Source organism: Centruroides vittatus, unplaced genomic scaffold (genome assembly GCF_030686945.1).
Source record: "Centruroides vittatus isolate TY-2023 unplaced genomic scaffold, ASM3068694v2 contig_549, whole genome shotgun sequence".
NCBI lineage: Eukaryota > Metazoa > Arthropoda > Arachnida > Scorpiones > Buthidae > Centruroides > Centruroides vittatus.
In genome coordinates, this window is record NW_027122325.1 from 4,180,838 (window position 1) to 4,191,788 (window position 10,951).

General features: G+C 29.3%; 1 protein-coding gene and 1 long non-coding RNA gene across 3 annotated transcripts in view; both read left to right on the forward strand.

Moving 5' to 3' along the window:
- The window catches only part of LOC136978720 (protein disulfide-isomerase A5), a 55,934-nt gene extending 54,998 nt beyond the window's left edge, over nt 1-936 (forward strand). The window contains exon 21 of one of the 2 annotated variants that reach the window (XM_067274507.1): nt 594-936. In XM_067274507.1, coding sequence (XP_067130608.1) covers nt 594-673 — 80 coding nt within the window. In that variant the 3' untranslated portion in view covers nt 674-936. Of the gene's footprint in view, nt 1-55; nt 88-593 lie in introns of those variants that run through there. The other variant, XM_067274508.1, reaches the window with a different exon arrangement.
- Nucleotides 937-7,609: 6,673 nt separating this feature from the next.
- LOC136978728 (uncharacterized) lies at nt 7,610-10,574 on the forward strand. The gene is made up of 2 exons (XR_010881274.1): nt 7,610-7,825; nt 10,427-10,574. It is a non-coding gene; the product is annotated as an uncharacterized lncRNA (long non-coding RNA).
- The last annotated feature ends 377 nt before the right edge of the window (nt 10,575-10,951 follow it).

Below are 10,951 nucleotides of genomic sequence, written 5' to 3' on the forward strand. Positions count from 1 at the left end.
ATTTTCTTAACTTTGATTACTTTATGATTTATAATATAATTTTTTTCTTTTGCAGTGAAATATTTTAGGTAAGTAGTTTTTATTAATTAATTCCAACTTAACAACTGCTACATACTGGACAATAACACAATAAACACAGCTTAAACCTTAGTAAATCCAGAATGAAAATTTAATATAATAATGAAAATAATCTGACTAACATTTTCAATTTATACTGATCTTCTTCATAGGTCATTTATATTCTATAAATGGAATGCATCAAAGAACACACTACAAAATTTAAAATTAACATATATTGTTATGTAATTGAAAAAATGCAATAAAAATGTTTTTAAAGTTAGAGGGGTTTACTAAATTTTTGTTCTGGATTTACTAAGGTTTAAACTATGTTTATTATTAATTAATTAATATACTTGCTATATTTAAGTTAAATTTTTATAAGCAAATAACAACTTAAGAATATATTTCAAATTGTAAAAGCTCAAATAAAACTATATTCATATTTCTATATGAGATAAAAGTCAAAAATAAACTGAAGTTTTGGCATAGTTTTATTACATAGTACAAAGGAACTTTATTATAAATCTTTACAGTAATATCCTTTTGCAGCTACAAAGTATTCTTAGTATCAATACCACTTGTCAAAGCAGTCATGGAAAGCCACATTTTATGATGTCTCTTAGGGCTTTTGTCACAGCAGATTCCACAACTGCTGTTGACTAGGACTTGCAACCGTTCAATTTACTTCATTTAAAAAAACAGATAAAAGTCAATTTAGAGAATACATAAAAGGCAAGATCAACGGAATAAGGAGGTGGAAACTACAGTTGTATATTGCTTAATCAGTTAATTTATTCATTATGATAATGCTTCTATGCATCATTCCTGGTCAATGAATGAATGAATTTGCAGCCTTTCCTGGTCAATCTTGATCAGTGAATATGCAAGGAAACAGTTTTTCTAATCTGATTATTCCCTAATCTTGCCTCACAAACTTATAGCTGTTTCATGAAATGAAAAGAAATTGAAAGATCTCAAGTTCCAATCAGTAGCACAGATGAAAGCTGCAGTAAAAAAAACCAATTAAAGACGACATAGGCTTCCAGCAATATTACATGTAGTATGGATATTGACAATAATGTGTAGTTGCAAAAGGAACTTACTTTAGACATAATGTGATGTTTCTTTGTGCTCTGTAATAAAACCTGTGCCAAAAGTTTAATTTATTTAAAGCTGAATGAATTACTGGATTATCATGCTATATAAAGGCTAAATATCAGATTATGGATTGAATATTTATAAAAGTTTTGTTTATTTTTGACTGTACTTATATATATATGAAAATGTCTATAAATTATAATAACAAAAACAAAAGTTTAGAAACATAACAGAATTTTACTGTTTTTTTATGTAGAAATTATGTTTTATTAAAATTTATAATATTTCATACTAAATGCTTCAAAATAAAAATCAAAGAATTATTAATCAAGCTCTTTAGGCTAGTTTCCAATTCACTTAATAGCTTCTGCTCTGAATTTACATAAGCATTTTATTTGTATAACTATAATTTAGCATTAAATATTAACTAAATATTTTTAAAACATTTACTAATAATTCTTAGAAACATGCATACTGTATTTATTCATGTATAGGATGAGGTGTGACTTTAAAGATCAGAATAAAGAAAATTAGATTTATTAATACAATTCTAATTTTATTTCATTTAACCACAAGTAAAATATCAATTGAACATAAATTCACACATTGTCCTGCAAAAATTACCAGCATTTTAAACTTTAAGGAAAAATCTTGTAAAATTGACATAATTTGTTCATGTAAAGCTGGACAATTGGAAACCTTTTTTGCCAATTTTTAACTGTCAAATCCACTCTGTTGATTACACTTGAGTATCTCCAAATTCTGATTTCTGAATAATCATCTGTTTTCATGTGGGAATGGATTAAAACTTATATTGGGCTCCTGTGTGATTTTGGAATTCAATTCAAAAGCTATGCTTTTCCTATTGCTATTCATAGAGTAAAATGAAATACTTTTGTTTTTAAACTACAGCGGCTGAACATCCGGTAAAAAATGCAAATACATGGTTCACAAAAATTATTTGCAAAAAAGCAAAGAATCCTTTGCTCATACATATAAGATGACCTAGGTTTTTGAAGAAATGAAAAATGAATAAAAAACTCATCAACAATACTCAGACACCAAAACACTTACTGAGCTTACTGCTATCTTTAATTTCTAACGTTTTCAACCTAATTTATATAGGTCATCTTCAGGAAAAATTTATTACATTTCCACATTCGAACATAAAGCTTTTGAATGCTCGCGACATTTAAAATTTTTCGAATCTTTAAAAAATTTTAACGACTTAAATAATAAAGGATTAAATAATAAATATTAAACCAACCACAAACAAATTATTAATACACTATTAATCAACAAACATAAAAATAAATAAATAAATATTGCATCGAAAGTAGATTAAACTAGTTAAAGCTGCCATGTCCTTTCTACGGGTTTTTTAATCCCATTTCTTTTTCTATTATGTATTTCCATGCCGTTGGGAGAGTATTGGTGTCTTTTGCATTTAAACACTTGTCTTCTACTTTACTCTTATATATTTCTACTTTTTCCATCCCTAACGCAATCGTCGGGGAATGGACCATCTTGACTATTCTCGCTTCATCCCATTTTACGTTCGCTCCTTCTGTTTGTCCTATGATTGCCAAAATGGTGTTATTATTCATTTTTTTTACATCATATTTGTGTTCCTTTATACGCATTGCCAAATTTCTTCTAGTGACTCCAACATAATCTTTTGTCACTCCTAATTGCTCATTCTCAAAGGGAATTTTATAAACTCCTGCCTTATCTTGCATAAAGTGTTTTGAGTATTGTTGTAAGTAATCTGCTGAGGGAGTGAAGATTGTTTTAATGGCGGTACCGGCCAACATGTATAAGTTATACAGAAAGGTTGCGTTGAAACTGGTTAGGACTAGCTGCAAATTGAAGTTCCTTAAAGAATGTGCGGACAAAAAGGTGTTTTCGACATCCATACACAGAATTAGCGTACCTTTAGAGTGCGACACATTAAAGAAGGGATTCCAGGAGGTATGTTTACATAGGTGAATCAGGCTTATGAAGAACAAAAATATGGAATTTTAAATGAGTGCATTGATTTGGAAAACACAATCTACCAAAAGAATCCAGAATGGTTAAAAGAAATCAACGGTAGAACAGTAAAGCTTACAGAAAGAGTAAAAAATACCATGAAAAGGAAATATTACAAAAAGATAGCATGGCTTGTAAAGAAACAGGCTCCCAAAGAACAAAAACGAAGTATAAAGCCATACATCCTATGGGACCAGACTGAGGTACCAAAAGCTGTAGAGAAAGTGTTAAAGAATGGGCCCAATTATGTTCCTGGAGGCAAAAGCAACTGGGAAGCTACAATGGCTGAACTGGAAAGAGGGATGGCCGGCCTTAATGAGGTTGAAAGAGATTATTTCAGATGGAAAATGGCATTTAGAAAAAAGAAGGAAGAACGCAGAATGGAGGGAAAGAAAGATTAAGTATGAAGTTTACAAAGGAATGGCTAGCAAAAGAGCAACTGGTGTTAACAAAAGCAGATAAGACTAAACAAATGGTAATTATGAAAAGAAAAAGGTATAATGAAGCCATCAGGGATTATATTAAGAAGACAGAATGTGATATTGTTGATGAAAAGATTGTAACGGCAACGAACAACAAGGTTAAGTGGCTTGAAAGAACACTGCTCTCAATGTACCTGCCATTTTTAAAAAGATCGCATAATCCTAACCCCCGAATGCCACGAATATTTGCATTTGCAAAAACACATAAAGAGAGCAAGGAGGTTCAGCCGGTAGTTGAAAAATGCAATGCACCAACCTTTATACTGGAGAAGAGATTAAAAAAGTACATCTATGAGAAAATTGAGGAAAATATGTATGTGGCGAATGATCCAAATAAGATAGTAAAGGAGTTACAGGATTTGACTTTAATGAACGATGAAGTGGGGACAGTAATAGATTATGAAAGCATGTACCCATCCATGAATCGAACATCGTGCTTCAATGTCCTTATTGAATTTTTGATAGAGCATAATCTGGGGTTGGCGACGCATGTTGAGGACTTAAATAGACTTGCGGATTTGATGTGCTATCAATCATTTTTTGGATTTGATGGGGTGACGTACAAGCAAAAGAAGGGTATCCCAATGGGAAGTCCCATGTCGGGACTCCTATGCGAGTTAGTGGTGCGTCAACTAGAAAAGGATGTCCTAAGATCATTTGAAGAGGACATTATAATGTACAAGAGGTATATGGATGACGTATTAATAATTTGGAAGGATGAATGAAGGATTGAAGATTTTTTAATTGCTATGAATGATAATCCTCATGGGTTAAAGCTAAGGATGGAGCAAAAAGCCATACACAGCTCCATTTTCTGGACATAAATATAAGGTTTAGAAGGGGCAGTATACAAACATCAGTGTATTTAAAACCCATGCTTGCGCCACTATATATACCAGCATGGTCAAATGATCCATTCAAGTATAAGATGTCAGCATTTAAGGTGCTTGTTTAAAGGGCACTCGTATATTGCACCAACGTACAAGATCAAATTAAGGAGATTAGCAGAATCAAAAAAGTGGCAAAACAGTTAGGATATAAAGCAAATGTAATAGAAGGATTGCTTAAGAGTTACAAACAGCATAGAGACAGAGGATTTAATAGAGAGGATCGGATCAGCAAGTTCACATACGACAGGAAAATGGAAAGAGTGATGGAAGAGTTATGTAAATATAAAAACACAAAAATGATATATAAAAGAGCACCAAGCATATACAGATTGCTTAGAAATGATAAGGACATAATGAGAATGCAAGATAAGGCAGGAGTTTATAAAATTCCCTTTGAGAATGAGCAATTAGGAGTGACAAAAGATTATGTTAGAGTCACTAGAAGAAATTTGGCAACGCGTATAAAGGAACACAAATATGATGTTAAAAAAGGGCATAATAACACCATTTTGGCAATCATGGGACAAACAGAAGGAGCGAACGTAAAATGGGATGAAGCGAGAATAGTCAAGATGGTCCATTCCCCGACGATTGCATTAGGGATGGAAAAAGTAGAAATATATAAGAGTAAGGTAGAAGACAAGTGTTTAAATGCAAAAGACACCAATACTCTCCCAACGGCCTGGAAATACATAATAGAAAAAGAAATGGGATTAAAAAACTCGTAGAAAGGACATGGCAGCTTTAACTAGTTTAATCTACTTTCGATGCAATATTTATTTATTTATTTTTATGTTTGTTGATTTAATAGTGTATTAATAATTTGTTTGTGGTTGGTTTAATATTTATTATTTAATCCTTTATTATTTAAGTCGTTAAAAATTTTTTAAAGATTCGAAAAATTTTAAATGTTGCGAGCATTCGAAAGCTTTATGTTTGAATGTGAAAATGTAATAAATTTTTCCTGAAGATGACCTATAAAAATTAGGTTGAAAACGTTAGAAATTAAAGATAGCAGTAAGCTCAGCAAGTGTTTTGGTGTTTGAGTATTGTTGTAAGTAATCTGCTGAGGGAGTGAAGATTGTTAAAAACTCATTTTATTTGCAAGTAAATACAGTAACTAACTTATAATTATTATCTAAGAGCAACTACTAGTTAAACTTTCAATTATTCATAAATTAATTAATCCATTCATTCATTATTACTAAATAGCAATATTCAGAATAATAATAAATAGTTAACAATTGCAGTATTGTAGATAATAGATATAAGGAATAAAGAATTTAATTATAACATAATCTGATAACTTTGTAATGAGTCTTGGCCTGTGTCTGTAAGTTCACAGATAGGCTTTCAATGTTTCTTATTGACAATTCATTGTTGAATGTTACTATAAACAATTTCTCTACCACACCCAAAGTAATTCTCTTTTTTATGCTAACAGCATTATGATTCCATCCTCCCATTTGGCTTAAGTTTTCTTATCCAGTGTTTTTGACAGAGCCATGTTTTTTCCTCTTGTGTTTCACAATATGTGCTTTATATTCTTGGATTTGACTTATAGAAGTTTATATAACTTTTAATTATAATTGTATACAGTGTTTGAGCCCATTCTGAGATGTATATTGTATACAGAAATTTTGTATACTCTCTATTTCTTGTTGTAGGAGATCAATTCCTTTTCATTCTTGAGTAGTGTATAGATTTGATAGTGTATAGATTTCTAAGAATCAATTGTTCTAATCTCTAATTTGATCAATTCTTATGAGAACTTTGGAGATGTACTTAAGAGTTTGACAGCATATTGTGCTAATTTCAAATTACTACAGGAGTATTTATTGGGCTGCAATTTGTAAAATTATAGACCTATAAATTTCCACTGTCATTCATCTGTCTGTCTGTCCTTCCTTATTCTTGAGAACCATGTTAGATAAATGAAATTCAAACTTTGGAGCAGGAAGACTCAATTAAAAATATACAAATTTCTGGGGCAAACTGGAAGTCATGTTATTTCAATTCAAAAATTTTCTCCTGAAAAATTTAAATAGATCACTGGCATGACTGTTGTTAACCGGAAAAGAATGATATGGGACCAGACACTATAATTTGAGGTAGAGAGCATATATTTTAAATTAAATAAATTTAAAATATGATTAAAAATTACAACATGGCATTGTGACTATTTCACAATAAATAATTGCTCATTAGATGTTGCATGGCTGTAGTATGCCTCTTTTTTTAAAGATACTTGTGATAATTTCAAACTCCTTTAACATTTTGATGCAGATGCCCAGATACCTAACTTCTGGTCAGTTTCTAAGATCAATGTAAGTTTGTATTTATATTAGTCTCTTTATCCATATAATAAGGAAGTCATCTGTATGTCAAAACTTCACAATGTCTTAATGTTTTCAAAACATTGATATCTTTAGGAAATCATGAATGAGTTCTGAAAACTTTTCATATACTGTAGAATTTATCAGTCTCTCATTTACCTTAAAGAGATTCTACTAATTTTAATTATTGTTAACAAAGTATCTAATGTTATAGTATGAGAATAATTATGTGAAAAAACTCTGTTAATACCCTGTTTCATTTGTTTTGGCTCATCTTGTTATGCAGAAAGCTGAAGACTAATGTATTTCTTACAAAATATGTTTTATATTTAACTACTACCAGTTATATGAAAGTAAAAATTGAGGGGCTTGACAGCATATCTCACATAGAAAGTTTTTGAGAGAAAAGGAAGATTTATTTCAGTTCACCAGCACTTTAATATATGTAGAATTTTATTAATGCGGGTGTACAATTTGTGGGAACATGCAAATGAACTGTGAAATTTTCTTAGAAGATAGATCAATAATGCACAAATTCAAATTTGTTGCTAACTCATTTTTTGTAATTTTTGTGGGATATGCTGTTTTTCAATTCGTCCCTTCAATTATTTGAACTAATTAATTATTTGAATGTGATTATTCAGAAACTCTGCATGTATTCTGAATAATACTATATACAGTATGTATAGTATTATTCAGAATATATGCAGAGTTTCTTTTTAATCATACTACTATATATTTATATATTTTTGAAATTGTTTTGTATAATGATACATAATTTTTTTTCTATTTTATAAAAAAATTTTTTTAGGAAAGGACAATTAGCATCTGAATATAATCAAAAACGAACTGTTGAAGATCTTGTAAAGTTCATGAAGGATCAGCTATCAAAAAAAGATGAACTATGAATGTTCAATATCTTTTATAGGTTAAAGTATATTCTGTTTTATTAAAAATCACAAATTAAATTATGTTTAGAAAAAATTTTAATATTTATAAAAAATTAATTATGGGAATTTTTATTACTAATTATAATTATTGTTAAGATAGCATTTCATATTATTGTAATTTATAGTATAATCCCTATATTTTTTCTTTACTTCTATATAATGACAACAGAAAACATTGACGTCACATAAATAGGTCATCACTTTTCTAGAGTTTTTCAATTTGATATCAATTTCTCATATCCTCTTCGTGTATTGTTTAAATTTTAGGTACTGTAATTTCCAAAGGTTATCTGTGTTTAAAAGTCAATTTGAAAGCATTGCATATTATGCAAGAATGCAATTATTTATTGATTTTAAATTGCAATTATGAACACGTCTGGCAATTTTTTGTTCCAAGACTCTTTAAAGAAATGTGAAAAATTCTTTGCTGTACATATTTATCTGCAATTTTTTCAGAAGCCACCAAAAATAAGTTTTATCTTTTAGTTCTGTTCCATTTTCTATACATCCATGCTTTAATTGATATTAAACACTCTAACTTGAATTTTTATCTTGAAAGCTGATTAATTCTGGTTATTTCATTTTTCTATATTCAGGAAATTCTCATTAGTTTGAAATTCAGGGGACAAAATAATTGTAACTTCAAATTATCAAATTACAGAGATTTACAAATTTCTGTACATGTCAAATGCCATGTAACTGATGTAATTTATTAAGAATATGGCTACTTATACCGAACACTAATTTCATTAATTAATAACATAGGTCTGCAAACTTCAAATAATAAAAAACTGTTTGGACTTTGAGATGTGCTCTTACTAATAACTGTAAATACAACTAAAAACAATCTCTCAAATGTTTCCATCACATAATGTTTTGATACAAAGGTTTTACAAAGTTTTGTCAAAAATTCATAAAAGCATATATAGGCTACATATGTATAATAGTGTTTTAATTTATTTTAATGTGGAAAAAATTACCAATTTCAGTTTATTATTAACATATTGAGTACAAAAATACAACATAAGCCACTAATTAGCTTTGGTGCTGATTAGTGGCTTATTATCAGTTCTGAATTTTTTGCCCTAAAACTGCATTTCGTGGACTTTCTCTTATGTTCTGCATCTGGAATGTCCCTATGCATCATCATACTGACATCTCATCATTCCTGGTATCTTCTTTCCATCTCCTTAATGTTTTTGATGGAATCTTTCATCCTGTTCTTCACTTATAGCCCCTAGATTTTCAGGAAAGTAATTCAAGTGCGAGTTCAGAAAATGTACCTTGAGGCTCATATTGCAGCTCAGTTCATGGTACTTAATTAACAAGTTCTCTACTATTTCTTTATAAATGGGATCTTTATTGTTTCCTGAAAACTTTGAAACTATTGCCTTAAATGCAATCCACGCATCCCGTTCTTTGTCATTTATTGCAGAAAGAAGTTCTGTGTCAGATATTAATTCCCTTATATCAGGTTTTGTAAATACACCTTTTAATTTTGCTTCAAACAAGGCTGCAAACTTTTTGCATAAATACAAAAAGCAGTCTCCATTCTTTGGTAAAGCCTTTATGAACTGTTTCCTTAATCCCAGCTTAATATGTAGGGGTGGCAGCAGCACTTCCTCTGGATTCACCAAGCTGTTCCTCACAATATTCTTTATGCCAGGTTTTAATTGTTTTCTATGTGGCCATTGCTTCTGAATCCAATGAAAATTCCTGGCTCTACTGTCCCATTCACAGAGAAAACATAGAAACTTGGTATAACCTGACTACTGACCTAATAACATGCACCTGATGCAGCTTGTTTGATTACATGTATATTTTGGTTATTCAGGAATTCTAAATCAATTCTTTGTTTTTAAAAGAAATGTAGTTATATTTTTTTTAACAACATAAATAAATTACAGCTACTGAAAGGTGTATCACTAATATAGGCACAAAATATGCGAAGAAAGCATCAATTTATCCAATTAAAATGGTTCAGTAAGGTTTTTCTTTCTACCTTTTTATTATTGGTGTTTTCTGTGGGTGATATGAAAGAATTTATGGTAATTTCAATAATCATTTTGTTCTTTCCTGTTTTATCTTAACTTTTAAGTCTTTTTATGATTCATCAACTTTATCAAACGATAACAGTTATTAGAGTATGTTCGGTTTTTAAATAAAATCCATCTTAAGAAACGAAGCAGTAATAAATGTGTGTACTCTAAGCTATTTGCGAAGCTATTTAAGGTTATTAGAGTAGACATATTAATTTTTAAAGTTAATTTATTAATTGGAAGCTGAGGATGAATCAGTATATTTATAAATTTTTCTTGAAAATGCTTGAAAAGACTGAATTTATTTGTTAGAGATAGAAAATAATATGAAATTGATTTTTAATAAAGTAAAATTAAGAACTTTTAGTGCAAAAATAAAGTATGGAACTATTTATATTTTTCATGGTTGTAATGTAATATAAAAATATAAGGATTATACAAGAACTTTTCTAAAATTGTTTTGATGAATTAGTATTATCTAAAATAGTATATTTAATTGTGTATATCTATATATACATATAAATATTATTTTATTTGCAGATTTAAAAAAGCTACTGAGTAGCACTCATGTTCATAGAATATTGAAGACCACTTTATTGTGATCAACTTCAAATAATATACTTTTATGACTTCAAAATTTGGGGTGAAAATAACATTTTCGTGAAATAAAAAACAGGCTTAATTTTAATATGTACTGAATTTTTTATGTATGATTTTTTTATTAAGAATTTTTTGAAAATAAAATTAGAAATATTTGGAGGGATATCAGAATAACATTAGTTAAGAAATAATGGTTTTTTATGCAAATTCTTATTTGCATAAAAAACCATTATTTTAGTAAAAACGTTGCAAGCATACCTTGCTAATAAGGCAGATTAGGTTCCAGACCATTGCCATAAAGTAAATATTGCCTTAAAACCTGTATAAACCTGTTTTTCACTTGCCAGTGCATATAAAAGCCTTAAAACATATTTATACTATTATTAAGTATACAATAGTGCTAACCTTAAAAAATTATTCAAAAGTAAAAATAATAAATAAAAACCTTTGAAAATACTCTACATT